Source organism: Ictidomys tridecemlineatus, chromosome 3, assembly GCF_052094955.1.
Source record: "Ictidomys tridecemlineatus isolate mIctTri1 chromosome 3, mIctTri1.hap1, whole genome shotgun sequence".
In the NCBI taxonomy this organism is placed as follows: domain Eukaryota; kingdom Metazoa; phylum Chordata; class Mammalia; order Rodentia; family Sciuridae; genus Ictidomys; species Ictidomys tridecemlineatus.
Genome location: NC_135479.1, coordinates 31,908,381 through 31,923,555, shown reverse-complemented (window position 1 = coordinate 31,923,555; position 15,175 = coordinate 31,908,381). Strand labels below are relative to the sequence as shown.

Sequence of the window (15,175 nt, the reverse complement as noted above, 5' to 3'; positions counted from 1 at the left end):
CAATTGGCCCAGAGGCCAGAGCTTTGCTTTTTCTGCAGGTCCCGAGGCAGCAGTGAAGTCCACTTCTCAGTTGGGACCTAGCCCTTAGTCACTGTACCCCCTGACTCTGGGGCCAGTTTTGTTCCACCCCCCTCAGTTCTCCAGTGTCTAGAATTAAGATAGTTTAAGTAGCATCCTGGAAAGGGCCCAGGCCCTGGATCTTGCTTCTATCAGTTGCTTATCATACAGATTACTTAACCTCCCGCAGCCTTGCTTCTCATCTATAATGAGGATGACAATAGTTACCTTGTGAGTAGGACTGTGGATTCAGTGAGATAACACAACCAAGTAGTAACTGCTCAACAAAAAGTCTCTGCCTTCCCCTCAGGGGCCTCCCTTAGAGTGGGAGGACTTTGGGATGACTTATTGGTCTTTCTTGCTGACAAAGATAATGGGGGAGAGAGAGAGAGAGAGAGAGAGAGAGAGAGAGAGAGAGAGAGAGAGAGAGAGAGAGAGAGAGTTGTGTGATTCAAGACATTCATTGGATTAAAAAGTTCACACATAAATTCAAACTCTTTACAAGTCAAACTCTAAGACATTCCTAAAGGAAAAAGTCTCTATCCCCCTCTTCCAATTTTGTTCCAAGACACCCAATGTTCACAGCCTGGTTGTGTCCTCTCAGAGTTTCTCTCCTCATATAAACAACACAAGCACACAGATAGATGTTTTCTTTTTTCTCTAACAGGTTGTAATCCCACTAAACCCCACGTGTTTCTGCAACTTCCTTTTTTATTTAATCATAAGCCACAAGAATTAATATAAATACATACGGATCTAGCTTTTTTATTTCAATAGCTGCATAAGTGTCCATACAATTTATGAAACAAAGTTTTCCATCTACTTTCCATTTGACGACTTTTTTTTTTTTTGCCACTACAAAAATACCGTAATGATGATTTTTGTACAAACATCCAGATTAAGTATGCTTTAATTTCTAGGGAGTACTGAAGTCTGATAACTGAGCTACACACCCGACCACATATTTGTTGACAGTTTAACACGGAGAAGTTAGTTCCCCCGGATTTTCGAGTTTCCTTCCCAGAATGTGTTATGCTTGACACTTTCACTTTTCAGGTTCCCATTGCAAGCCGGTGACGCCTCCAGCGGAGGACACACCCCGTGCAAGCAGCATCCCGGTTACTGCGGACGCGGGCAGCACTGCAGGGAGGAAGGGCTTAGGTGCCGTGCGCTGAATGAGGGCTGGGGTCTAAGTAACCTAGGAAAGTGACTGCCCGTCCCAGACTGGGTTTCTTTCTGCGAAGCCTGTCCCTCTGACCTAGAGTGGGCTCAGTCCGCCCTAGAGCTAGTGATTTCGTCTCTTTATTATTCCATTGGGGGGCTTCTCATTCCTACTCTCCCCCACCATATTCCCTCTGCGCCCGAACTTCTGGTGGAAACCTGGCTCCGAAGGCCAGAAAAGCTAAAGCAAACACCATACTTAATCCCTCCCTGGATCACTCATTTATTACTTCTACTCGTCTTTGGTTCACTCCCTCTCTTTTTGGTTCGGCTATCGAGTGCTCCTGTCTGAATCCGGTGAAAACTCCGAGCGCGCAGCTTCGGACCGTCATTTGCTTCCGCCTGGCTCCGCCCCGCGGTTGGGGCCGTGGCGAAGGCTTTCGATCCTCTTTTCGGCCAGCAACTTATGTCCCCTTTATCTGCCGTCGCCGGCGCAGGCGCCGCTTCCGGTTCCGGTAGTGGCCAGTCGTACTCTCTCCCAGGATCGGGTCATGGCTGGGAGCCGGCTGGAAACCGTAGGAAGCGTCTTTTCGCGGTGCGTACTTGCAGCTGGGCGTGGGCAGAGGATGCGGACCTCTGCACGGGTCTCGGTGGGCCATCCCCGTCCTTGGATGGGCTTGAGCAGGGCAAAGTCCCTACACGAGAAGACAGAAAGTCTAAGTAAGGGGAAGCTCTAATGCTGTCTCCTGGTTCGGAGTATTTTTAACTGACTTTATAAACTGCCTCCCTTCCCAGTAGAGGTCTCTAGGAAGAGGAAGGGAGGAAGATCGAGGCTGATGGGCCTGACTGTACCGTCCTTGCATTTTCCGTGATGGACCCGGTGGGACGCGCGAAAGGGATTTAACCCCTGGGTGTTGCTAGGTTGATGTGGTCTGTGGCAGTTCCCTGTAGGTGGGGAACACCTGCTGCTTTGTCCTTCCCACCTTACATGCTGTGGACTGCCTGGTGCCTTTGGTGTTCAGGCATTGCTAGACTGATCAAGGTCTTTGGCAGGCTGTTGTAATCTACTGACCTTGATTCTCTTCCCTCTCTAAGGACTCGGGATCTGCTTCGGGCTGGGGTGTTGAAGGAGAAGCCCCTCTGGTATGACGTATACGAGGCCTTCCCACCGTTGAGGGAGCCGGTCTTCCAAAGACCCCGCTTGCGATATGGCAAAGCCAAAGCTCCCATTCAGGACATCTGGTACCACGAGGATCGGATAAGAGCGTGAGTGTGCAGCCTATGTGGTGATCAGAACACACCAGAAGTTAAAAAGGGAGGATTTAGGTAGCAGTCTGGTAACGAAAATTAGTTGTGGAGGTGATCTTGTATATCAAAGTCAAATTAGGGCATCAGCAACCCTCCCTTCCCTATGGTGAGAAGAAACAGAAGTTCTTAGAAGTGGAGCCTAGCAACTGACAGATCAATTGCAGTTGTAGCGGCCTGTTTTGTGCCAATTTGCTGTGCTCCAGACACAGGTAAACTCTTTTCAATTAGTTTCTTGTAGGCCTCACTCTATACCTGTAAGGTGGGTATTCTTATCTCCATTTTATCCAAGAGGACTGTGAGAGTCAAGGAGGTTAACTTCCTGTGGTTATACAGGAGGGCAGCAGCTCTGGGAATCACATCTCTGACTCCAAGCTCATGTTGGTCATTGTGTCTGCTTCTCCGGGAGTGGAGATAGGGGATATGTGGTCTGTGGATCTAGTAGTTGGGATCTTTGAAGTCATTCAGAATGATGCTTAAAAGTCCAAGGGATTGGGGCCGGGGTGTGACTTAGTGGTAGAGTGCTTGGCGAGGCACTGGGTTCTATCTTGGCACCACATAAAAATAAACAAATAAAATAAAGATATTATGTCCATCTACAACTGAAAATATATGTATTAAAAAAAAAAGTCCAAGGGATTTAAAACAATCATCACTAAATTTGAAAGAAAGTTTTTACTTGTTTTATTTACTTGGCCTCTGTTTCCTTTTTAATAAAAAAGTAAAAACATGCTTATTATGGAAAATTTAAAGACAAAAGAGAAGCATAAAAAAGAAAGCACAAATTACCCAAAATCCCACCATCTAGAGACAGTGATTTGAAGGCAAGCCCTGTTACTTGACTCAGCTATGTGGCCTGGGTAAATTATCCCCGTAAGCTTCAGTTTCCATACAGTAAAATATAATAGTAGTACTTCTGGAGTAAAAAGGTGAATTAAGATAATGCATAAAAGTTTTTTAGTTCATTACCTGACACAAAGTAAGCCTTTAATAAATGATTGTTGTTATTAAGAACATTTGGGTCTTTCCTTGTGTTTTTTAAATATATTTTTTAGTTGTCAATGAACCTTTATTTATTTATATGCGGTGCTGAGAATTGAACCCAGTGCCTCACACATGTCGCAAGTTCTCTACTACTAAGCCACAACCCCAGCCCTTTCCTTGTGTTTTCTTTGTGTATGTGGAGTCTGTATATTTAATCAGTAATGTGATACAAATAAGTTGTGTCCTTTTACTTAATATTGTGAGCGATTTCTTATATTACACATTTTCAAAAACATAGCTTATTGTGAATATTCTATAAACATTTCCTTAGAGTTGGATATTTATGGTGTTTATATATTATTAGCTATAATAAATAGCAGTATTTTTTAATATATATCTTTATAACACTGATTGTTTCCTTAAGGTGTGTTTCTACCACTAGAGTTGATTAGGTCAAACATTGTGAAAATTTTAAAGTTTTTGCTGCTAATACCCAGTTTGTTTTAAAAAGGGTGTCCTACTTTCACTCTATAGGATGGAGAGTTAGTAGTATCTGAGAGTTTTTTCTTTCTACCTGCCAGCACTGACAATTATTTTTAAAAGTTTTTTTCTGATCTAGATTATTTTTAAAATACTGTCTAGAGATTTTAATTTGTTTCCTTGATTAGTAAGTTTCCCCACTTTGGTGTTAATTTGCCATTATATTTTTGTTTGAAATATCTTTTTTTTAATCTGTTGTAATAATTATTACTATTAGTCTATTTATTTTATTCTTCTTTTGCTGAGGCTGGCTTCAAACTTGTTCTCTTTCAACTTACTGAGTAGCTAGAATTATAGTCATGATCTACCATGTCCAGCAATAATTGTAAATACTTATCAGTAAGAGGTTTTTTTTTTATCATTTTAATTTTGTTTTTGAGGTGAGGTCTTGCTTTGTTGCCCAGACTGGCCTCTAACTCTTAGGCTCAAGGGATCCTCCTGCCTCAGCCTCCCAAGTAGCTGGTACCATAGGTGCATGCAACCACACTCAGCTTTCAATTAGAGTTCTTTATAGAATCAAAGATAAATATTGCAAACATTTGTTATCCATAATGCTTTTTTTAGTGCATAGAAATTGATTATTTTATTCCATGAATGTTTTCTGTGGTGCTTTCTATGTGCCAACTATTGTGCCAGACATTGTGCTGAGCACTGGAATATTTTATGTATTCAAATATACCAATTTTTTTCTTTCTGTTGGCCTCATTGCCGTTAGTTTTAGAGTGTTTAGGAAGATCTTTTTCAGTAAATTCAATTATCTTTTTCTGAGTTACTTTCAAAGTGCAAATTAGGTGTTGAAAGTAGTAAAAATATTTGTTCTTTAATCTCCATTTCTCCTTTCCTCTCCTTTCCCCTCAAACCTAAATAACTGGGGTTGGGGTTATACTCAGTGGCAGAGCGCTTGCCTTGCACATATTAGGCACTGGGTTTGATCCTCAGCACCAATTAAAAATAAATAAAATAAAATAAAGATATTGTGTGTATCTTAAAAAAAATAAACTTAAAAAACCCCAAAACCCTAAATAACCTAAGTAACTAAAAGCAAATGAAGCTAGAGTATCACCTTCCCCCTGCAGCTTGAATAGCTTAAATAACATGTACTTGTTAATGGTTTGTCATCAACCCTCTTAAAAATGACTTTAAAGTCCTCTATTTTTTCTCAGTAAAGAACAATTCAGATGTCATACTCTTAGAGGTTGCTCTCTGCTGCCTCCTCATGTTAGTGTCTTCCAGAATATTCTGAGTACTTTATTCATATTGACCCTGTGAGAGTCTGAAGCCTGTCTTTAATAGTTCTGCATGCCAAGTACCATCTTTATCCAACAATACACATTTAGGTTTGTTTTGTGGGAGGTGAGGGGTGGGCTACCAGGGATTGAACTCAGGGGTACTCAACCACTGAGCTACACCCCCAGTCCTATTTCGTATTTTATTTAGAAACAGGATCTCACTGAGTTGCTTAGTGCTTCGCTCAGGCTGAGGCTGGCTTTGAACTTGCAGTCCTCCCATCTCAGCTTCCCATGCCGCTGGATTACAGGCATGTGCTTCTGTGCCTGGCAACAATACACATTTATTAAGCACTACCATGGGCCAGTTACTATCTGATTTATCCTTGTAATTAGTGCCCAGTACTTGACATGGAAGTTGCTCATTAGTTTTGCCCAGATGAAGAAATTAATAGATTAATGAATGAAATAATAGATTAATTAGAATCACTCTAGTAGAGTTACTTTCAAAGTGCATATTAGGTGTTATTCATTAATCTCCATTCCTCCTTCCCTCTCCTTTCCCTTCAAACCTAAATAACCTAAGTAAATAAAAAAGAAAATCCTTGAAGAGGAAGAGTGAAGGAACAAGATTAGAATTGTTTGGAGAATAGCCAACAGAGTTTTGTGAGCTCTCTGAAGCATCTCCTGGAACAGTGGATCAGAAGCCACTTCTGTGGCCACATTCAGCTTTCCCGGACATAGATCTGCACTGCACCACTCACTGAGAATTTACTGACACAGCCCTTCCCCTCAAACACTGACGTCAGTTTTAAACCTACAGTTTATTTTAAATGTTGAGATTGGTGATTGTGCCTAATTGAAGTTAATACACATCCTTTATTCTTAATCATTATTCCTGAGTGCAAGAAAATGGATTGATCAAGTCTTTACTTAATTGGGATCTAGGCTTTTCTTTCCTTTCTTTTTTTGTACTAGGGATTGAATCCAGGGGCACCTCATTACAGGCTACATTTTAGTAGCACATGACAAAGGACTAATTTTCTATTTACGTAACGACAGGGTTTGCTCATAGACCAGTAAGCAAAAGACCACTATTTTAGTTTGGGTTGCTATAAGAAATTCTGTGGCCTGGGTGGCTTGTAGACAACTGAAATTTATTACTCATAGTTTTGGAGATTAGAAAGTCTGAGATCAGAGTTCCGGTAGGACCCCTCTTCCCAATTTGAAGAGGGTCTTCTTGCTGTCCTCACATGGAGGCAAGCAGGGTGAGGAAGCAAACCCTCTCCTCTTCTCTAAGGGCACTAATCCTGTCATGCGGGTTGTACCCGTGGCCTGATAACCTCTCAGTGGTCCCATCATTAAACCTTGGGGATTAGGGTTTTATCCTAGGAATTTTAGGGGACACAAACATTCAGTCCACGGCAACCACTAAATAGAAAAGAGCATAGATAGTTCACAGAAAAGGAAATTCAATTTGCCTTTACACTTGAAAAGATCACTAAAAAACAAAAACAAAAACTAATAATTCCTGCTACTTGAGAGTCTAAGGCAGGAGAATCACAAGTTTGGGGTCAGCCTGGGTAAATTAACAAGACCCTGTCTAGAAAGAGAGAGAGAGAAAAAATAGAGAAGGAATGAAGAGCAAGCCTGGAGGATGGAGTGTGGTGGAGTGCTTCCTAGGAAGTACAGAGCCCAGGGTTCAGTCTTCCCTACTGCAACAAACAACTAGAGTGAGGTATGATTTCTCAGCTATTAAGTTGGCAAAGATCAAAAAGTTGGAATATAATAGCTTGGTTTGGATACAGGGAGACAGGCACTCCTACACGACTGGTGTGACTGTAAATTGGTACAGCTGCTTTGGAAAGCATTTGGCAGTTTGGAAGGCTAATTTACAAATGCATATATCTCGATCCAATAATACCATTTTTGTGTAAATTTAATTCACAGACTTATGTGCACAGTGAAGGAGGAACTATAGATACAGATAATTCTTGTAGCACTGTCTAGAGCAGCAAAGAACTGGAAACATTCTGTATGTACTGATTTGAGATAATTGTTAATAAGACAAGACATTAGGAGTGGGAAATGAATAACTGCATAATGGTTACAGGGTCTCTTTTGAGGATGATGAAAATGTTTTGAAATTAGAAAGCGGTCATAGTGATTATACTAAATGTCGCTCAGTTGAGTAAATTTTTATGTGAACTTTACTGCAATTAAAAAAAATAAGATATAGAGCAGGATCTCCCATTCTTTGGGATTGTGACTATGACAGGGAATGATAGATGCTGGTGTGGGATATTTCTGGGTGGATGTGCAAGAAATTGGTTCATATTGCTTCCTGAGAGAGGAACTGGGAAATTGGGGTGCAGAAGGGAGAGGGATATTAACTCTTTACTTCCCATGGCCTAGAAATTATTCTGTATTCCTTCCGCCCTGCTGTCCACAATCTATAATTGGAGATTTATATCATATTGTTCGTATTTTCCAGGAAATTTTATTCTGCCTATGGGTCTGGCCAAAAAGCTTTTGATCTGTTCAACCCAAACTTCAAGTCAAACTGTCAACGGTAAGCCATTTTCAAGCTGTGAATTACTCCCTACAAGGATTTAGTCATCAGTCTGAGGAGTTTTGTTGAACTTTACTTTAGAAAAAGATGTAGTGCTTGGTGCTGTGTAGCACATATCCTGAGTGCCCTGCACACAGACCTCAGGTGTGGTTGCTTGGGATTCCAGGTTTGTGGAGAAGTACCTTGAGCTGCAGAAGCTTGGAGAAATAGATGAAGAGAAATTATTTGTGGAAACGGGGAAGGCTTTATTGGCAGAAGGTGTCATTTTAAGACGAGTAGGAGAAACAAAGACTGTGAGTACTTTATTATAAGAGTGTTACTGTTGGGCTGGGGTGTAGCTCAGTGGTGGAGCACTTGCCCAACCTTTGTGAGACCCGGGGTTCTACCCTCTGCACTGAAAAAAAGAAGCTGGTGTTAAAATGGGTTTTGTTCCTCTTTGACAGAAATTAAAGGAGAGTTTGTTTGTTTTCTTTTTTGCAACCTTGGCTCATATTCTAAAACTTAAGAGCAAATACTGTTAGATTGAATGTACTGGAATTTTGTGGTAATGACTGCCATTTAGAACAAGTGAGTTGTCATTAGGACTCTTGAAATTATGATTCTGTATCGATTTTTATCATATTTACTATTTGTCATTACAGAATTTGTTAGTGCTAAATTTTTCAGAATGTGTCTAGTCATATGGCTCTAGCCAGTTAATTGAGTGGAAATGATAACATCTGCGTTACTTATATCTGGTCTTTTAAGCAGCAGGAAGGTAGTCACATTTCCTGGAAATCTGAACATGCAAGTGTCACACCTCAAACTGCATTGGAAGGAAACCAGCCTCAGAAAGACGTTGCCCAGGACCCGAATTTGGAGACACCTGAAGTGCAGTCTAAAGGTCTCTCCTCTCCCTGAAGGACTGGTGTACTGTGAACATTGACGGACAACTGTGCTCACTGGATGAGTGCTGAGCTATTTTTAACAGTTGAACTATGTAAATGTTTCTTGATCTCTAAGGCACTGTGTTTGCCTTGTTTTAGTTCCTTTTTCCGGATTGTTATAAGCTCAGTATCATGGTTTGAAAGAAGCAGTTTTGTGAACTTTCAGGACATTACTAAATAAAGGATTCCCTGGCTGCTTATAAAGTAAATTTACTTTGAATTTGTAAATAACATGAAGAAACCTTCATAAAGATTGTTTGAACAGGCCTTGTTCTGAATAGGTTTGCTCAGAGGTGTGTGTTAGCATGTGGCTGGCTACATTTGATTCTCTGACATGAATCTTGTCTGGATCCTTCAGGTTTTTACTTGCACACGTAGCGTGCTCCCTTGACAGCTGTTTCTGTTGGCAGATAATCTTGGTACTTTTTGCCGTAAAACTGTTAACTTCAGCTCCAGAGTCTGAGCTGACCTGTGCTTTGTGGGGAGAGTGAGGACCTGTCTTTAGACAAAGGTCAGAACTTGAATTTCATGGATTAAGTGTGTTGGAGACAATTGGCTTAAGCCTGCACATAGTAGACTGCTTGGAAAATGTCTGTTGAATGAGTGAATAAATGAATGATTACACCCAACTCAAGACTGAATTTAAATGATGTCTCTGGAGATCACTGGATCGCCCGGGTGGTGGGGGACATCTAATTCAGATGTACTCCATGAACATCTTCCCTCCCTCATCCTCACTGGCTGGACATATGAATTGACTTTCTCATTTCCCTGGATTTTACTAAATAAATGAAACATTCCTCTGTTATTTGTGAATAAGTTGCTTCCAAAATTTCTTGATTTAAAACCGGTGTAGCATTTCCCCCGATTGTTCTGTGTGTGGTCTTCTGGTAGGCTGAAAGAGGGTCTGCCTCTCACAGCACCTCTCACGGGTGCTCAGTGCATGAAGGCCATTGAGTCCATGAGGCAAAAGCAATTCTCAGCTGGGTTCCCCTCACCCCACAACATTTGTCACTGTTTTACAATTCCTTGTGTTTAAGGAATACTTCACTTTTAGATGGGGGAGTAAATTTCATTCATTCAAAGACTGAGCAGTTGAGTACTGAATATCTGGCCAGACCTTGGGAAGAGGATCTAATAAGCAGGTGAACAAGGTAGTAACACTTGGGGGAGTAGGGGAAGTCATACTATGTCTCTAAAACTCATGATTCTGGGTTTTTTTTTGCTTTTATTTTTAAGTTGTAGATGGACACCATACCTTTATTTTATTTATTTTTATGTGGTTCTGAGGATTGAACCCAGTGCCTCACATGTGTTAACCAAGCACTCTACCACTGAGCTATAACTCCAGCCCATGTTTCGGGGTTTTTGAAAAAGCAGTTTCTTTACCACAATGATAAAGACTTTTGCTACCAGGGATTGATTGAACTCAGAGGAGCTTAGCCACTCAGCCACATCCCCAACCCTTTTAAATTTTATTTTATTTTGAGACAGGGTGTCACTAAGTTGATTAGGGTAGTCACTACATTGCTGAGGCTGACTTTGAACTTGCAATCCTCCTGCCTCAGCCTCTCTAGTTGCTGGGATTCCAGGTTTGCACTACTGCACCCAGCTGAAAACTTTTTTAAAAAAAAGTTGTTATGTAATTCTTTAAGAACTTATACATTATCAGGATATAGAATTTAAAGGTAAAAAGTCCCATCCCTATTGCTCAGTCACCCATCCTCACCCCAGGCTACCATGACCTTGCAGAAATATTTGAGTGTATATATGGAGTCACTATGCACACTATTTTGTACGTTATTTTTTGCAGTTACTATGTCTTAGAGATCCTTTGCCCTGATGTTTTGTGATTCAGCCAGTGCCCAATTGATGAGAATAATCGTTTCTGTTTTACTGAGCTGGAAATGGGCCAGCATAGTATAGTGTGCAGGGGTCAAGGAAAAGCCCATCTTCAATTTTTGTAATCTCTCTCGTAGAAACTCTGCTCAGTTCTGTCCTTACCAGCAATTTAAGAGAATGCTCATTCACCCCACATTTTGATCTTGTTAAATGAGATGGGCTCAATGTGGCAGGCCTGGGCCTATAGAGGGGTGAGAGGCTGACTGGCAGCAAACCTCTGGAGGGGAAGAAGGCTGCTGTCACACACTGCCTTCTTCCCGTGGAGTCTCAGTGGTGGAAATGTGTGAAAGGTATGAAGCTTTGAGAACCTTTTCCACAGTTTGGGCAAAAGCCATTATCTGGTCCCTACAGTGTTCTTGAAGGGAATGGAAGTGTGACATTCTTGCCTTTAAAAAGCTGAAAATGAAGTTGGGAAGACAAGGGTGACTTGAGAACAGCAAGAACCTTTTGAATCATGATATAAATATACTGCAGAGGCTCCTGGGCGAGAGACCAGCCCTGCACTAGTCCAGGCGTCCTGCATGTAAGCCGGGAAGGGTGGGCGGGGATGAAGTGTGTGCACTGTCTCTTCTGCCAGAGGCACTCTCCTTGCCACCAAGGTCTTCAGGGGGCAACTTAAGTGGTGTTTCAGTTGGTGTCTGCTCAGAACCTTCTCTTATTTGTATCCAATGTCAAGTCCCTGTTGAACTCCCACACAGACAGCACTCATAGGCACTTCCCTTAGTAGACCTGGTCTGCTATCTCTACTCCTGCCTGATGTGCTGTGGCCTTCATTCCATATCAAGAGCATAAATAGGGGCAGAGATTCTCAGCCAGTCTTTTAGGAATACACCCTCTTCCAAGCAGAGGAAGTGTGTATCCAGGTTATAGTGAATTTTGCACAAGTCAGAAAATCTGGGTATTTGTGGATATCCAGTTTTTACTGGTGTAGCCCCTGTCAGTCTTCAGCCTATGAAATAAGGAGAGTGATTGCTTTGTTGGTGACCAGTTAGTGTTGTGAGGGTTGAGATAAGGGGTACGAAGTTCACCCATCACGTGTAACTGGTGCTTACATTAGTATTTTGAGTAGTGGAAAATGGGTTTGATGGATAAGGTGGGATCAGAGGAGTTCAGTTGGGATAAAGAATGCAGTTGTGGGAGTGGGCAGGGAGGCCGAGGAGGAGACAGCTATTCCAAGTTACAAACCCAAATGATTAGAAATCTAGCAGTGTCACTAATAGAGAGGGAAGAGGAATCTGAGTTTCAGGAAGAGAGCTTCAGTTCTGCTAAGTTGGAGGTGATAATGCAGCAGTGTCCAAGTGACAGACGGGCTGTGGGACAGGTGTCTGGAGACAGGGAGGAAATTCCCATATGGGGGTCAGGTTTGGAGCAAGGAGAATGATTGAACTCTCTAAGGAGGATGGAAAGACACAGGATATAGGGACTGGCCAGGTGAGTGCTCTTAATTAAATGACAGGAAGGAGAAAAATAGCAAAAGAAAATGACTCCTACATCTTCCATCATCCCAATACCAAGGCTTGTTTAAGTGGTTCTGGATCCACTGGGTTGCACAGAGTTCTGCCTTTGCTTTTGTTGGGAAGACTTGATTCTTGCTTGGGGTCCTTAGAAAACTAGCCCAATTAAAGAAGAAAAAATTTCCCTCCAGGACTGGGGCTTGATCCTAGGGTCTTGTGCATGCAGGTAAACATTACTGCTGAGCCACATCCCCAGGCCCTTTTTATAGTTTTCTTTCTTTTTTGATAACTTTATTTATTTTTATGTGGTGTTGAAGATAGAACCCAGTGCCTCACATGTGCTAGGCAAGCACTCTGCCACTGAGCCACAACCCCAGCCCATGTAGTTTGGTTTTCTTTGTGTTGTACTCTTTGCATCCAGAGGATTTGATTTTGTTAAAATGATGCCTTTCTTTTTAAATAAATGATGACTTGCCCCCTTAAAAGCAGATTTCCTGTTTTGAAACAAATTCAAGAAGGATGATAAAAGTATCTGAGGTTAGTACTGGTACCTGCCTCTGCTCCTGAGGGTCCAGATGTGGCACACAGGAGTCCTTGGGCCTCGTGCATCCTCCTCAGCTCTAGGCTATATACCAAGCCTGCTGCCTGACTCAGAGCCGGGATGGCAGCTGATTCCATGCGGGTTGGGACGTAAGACATAAAAGTGAAAGTGAACTGGCATCCAGAGCACAGAGCACTGTGGAGCTAGGAACAAGGAAAGGTGAGTCAGGTCAGGGTGGGGCAGGGAAGTGGGGCCTTTACTATGTTCCGAGCTCTATTCCAGAATAACCAAAGGTGGAAGACTGGCTCTGGCTTGGTGAGTCATGTTTCCAGCCTCTGACTGCTCAGTGAGATGAAGGCTCTGAGCAGGTTCAGAGCAACTTGCTTGAGGTCACCTTGGCTGGCAGAGGAAGGGCACCTGCCCTCCTGTGGAAAAGACAGGAAATGGCATTCATGTCACTCCTAGGGTGGCCCTCAGTGTGGCAGGCAGGTCTCTGATTGGATGAGTCCTGCACTGAGGCAGTTTGTGTGGAGATGCTGAACCAGGCAGGTGGTTACTGTGGCCCAATAATGAGAAGGTTGCTAGGGGAGGGCGAAGGAAACAGGAAACAAGGTGTTATGTCCCCTAAAAATGTCACCACCATCTCCACCTTTCTTCCATGAATAAAGAGAGTTTCATTGCTAGCTGACAATGAAACTACATTTCGAGTGTAGTTTTTTACCCTTGATTGACGCTTTTCCTGGACTTTAACTTAAGTAAACATCAGTCCCCTGACCTTCTAATTGCTCAGTTCTTTTAATTAAAAGATGATTCTAAGCAACATCAAGTAGTGGTCTATTTATTATTTATCAAGCATTTTCCTTCCAGCAGTTAGTGAAAGGTCAGTGGCTTCAATGGATGCTTTGTTTTTGGTGAGCAGTTTAGATGAAAAAGATATACAATCAATCTCAGCTCCCTCCTGTTTGCTCACGGGCAGGACACTGTTTAATAGTCATTTGTGGCATTTAGGATCGAAGGCCTTGGAAACATGCAGAAAAGTGCATGTGCATCCCTTGCTGCTGAACATTTCTCCAAAAGTAAACATCAGGTTGTGATTATGGTTAATAATGAGGTATTGATTGTCTGAGAATATCACGGCCTGGGAGCATCCAGCTCCAGCACCACTAGATGGCGCTGTACTCCTGCTGTTCAACTAGTATTTTATTTCCTTGCCTCAGGGTACCTTGCCTTTCAAGGTTGGCGAGTGTCCTTGTAAAATAACATTCTGGCTGAGATTTAGGAAGCTGAGGTCCTGGGGTGTTTTTGAGATGGGGTAAGTTGGAGGGGACAGGCCATAGGACAAATGACAAAGGCCTGCTGGTGTGTGTGTGGTGAGGGCAGGTGGTATCAGTACTCTTGCTCTTGTACCATAATAGGAACAGGAGAGGAAGGAACTAACTGTGCTGAGCCCCTGGAGACTCTGCCCAGAGCAGTGTTTCCTAACCTCCAGTCAATGACACATCTGCGAATTTGCAGTGGAGGATGATGGGAGAGAACAGTGCAGTGAGGAGCAGCGGAAAAAAACCAGGCCTGGGAGGAACAGAAACCCTCATTAGTGCTTTGTCTTGTGATATTGGGGAGTTAGTGAAAAACCTGAGCCTCAATGTGCTTATCTAAGATAGGAATAATAATATCTGTCTCATCAAGTTGTAAGAATCTGATGAGAACATGAACTGAGTTCTTGGCAGTCGTCAGTCTTTGCTCTCCATGCCCCAAAGGCTCTCAGAAACTGTGATCCTGCTTCATGGGGGAGGACCAGGCATTAGATTAACATGGAGAGAAAAACAAAAATGGCACTTTGTCCCCTTTCACCAGCCACTCTCTCAATCCCCCATTGTAGCAGTTACTATCTCCTTCTAGCACCAAATAATAAATAAATACATTAATTAATTAATGTTTTAAAAGATGAAAAGCAAAAAGAACAAAGGAGAAAAATCAAACATCTTAGGAACTTGTCTACTTTTGGAACTTACCCAATACTGGTGGGTTTTACTTTTACTTAGTTATTTCTTAGATTACATGTGTAGACATCAATATCTTAGTGGCACTCCCTCGCCCTTCCTTTACTTTCTTATAATTCTCCCCCCTCCATATTGGTATACCCTTTTTTTTATTTCACTCCCTACCCTACTCCCCAGATTATGGAGGAAAGCTGGAAGGTCACTACCTAGAGGCCTAGCTGAGGAAAGTGGGTCTAGCCTGAGGGCCTAGAGCTGGTCAGCAATTGAGGCAGGAATTTCTGGAACCCCCTCTGATCATTCTGCTGATGAAGGGAATGAGGAGGCCATGGGATACCAGGGCTGAAGTGGTAGGCAGGGTGGGGGTGAGGCCTGAATGCCCAGAAAGGTCTATTGTATTTTTTTAACAGCTTTATTGAAATATAATTTACATACCATAAGATTCACTCCTTCTAAATGTACAATTTTTAATTCATTTACTACATTGTGTAAATACCTACATAACTAGCT

The 15,175-nt window shown here is 42.2% G+C and overlaps 1 protein-coding gene across 2 annotated transcripts; it reads left to right on the top strand.

Annotated features, from left to right (window-relative positions):
• Positions 1-1,658: 1,658 nt before the first annotated feature.
• On the top strand, positions 1,659-9,590 carry Mrps23 (mitochondrial ribosomal protein S23). 2 transcript variants are annotated; one of them, XM_078042296.1, is made up of 5 exons: positions 1,659-1,813; positions 2,314-2,484; positions 7,768-7,845; positions 8,012-8,138; positions 8,596-9,590. In XM_078042296.1, the coding sequence occupies exons 1-5, from the start codon at positions 1,770-1,772 to the stop codon at positions 8,743-8,745; spliced, it is 570 nt and encodes a 189-aa protein (XP_077898422.1). In that variant the 5' UTR covers positions 1,659-1,769; the 3' UTR covers positions 8,746-9,590. The 2 variants fall into 2 exon arrangements, with proteins under 2 accessions (XP_077898422.1, XP_077898421.1); XM_078042295.1 differs by having other exon boundaries at positions 8,593-9,590.
• The last annotated feature ends 5,585 nt before the right edge of the window (positions 9,591-15,175 follow it).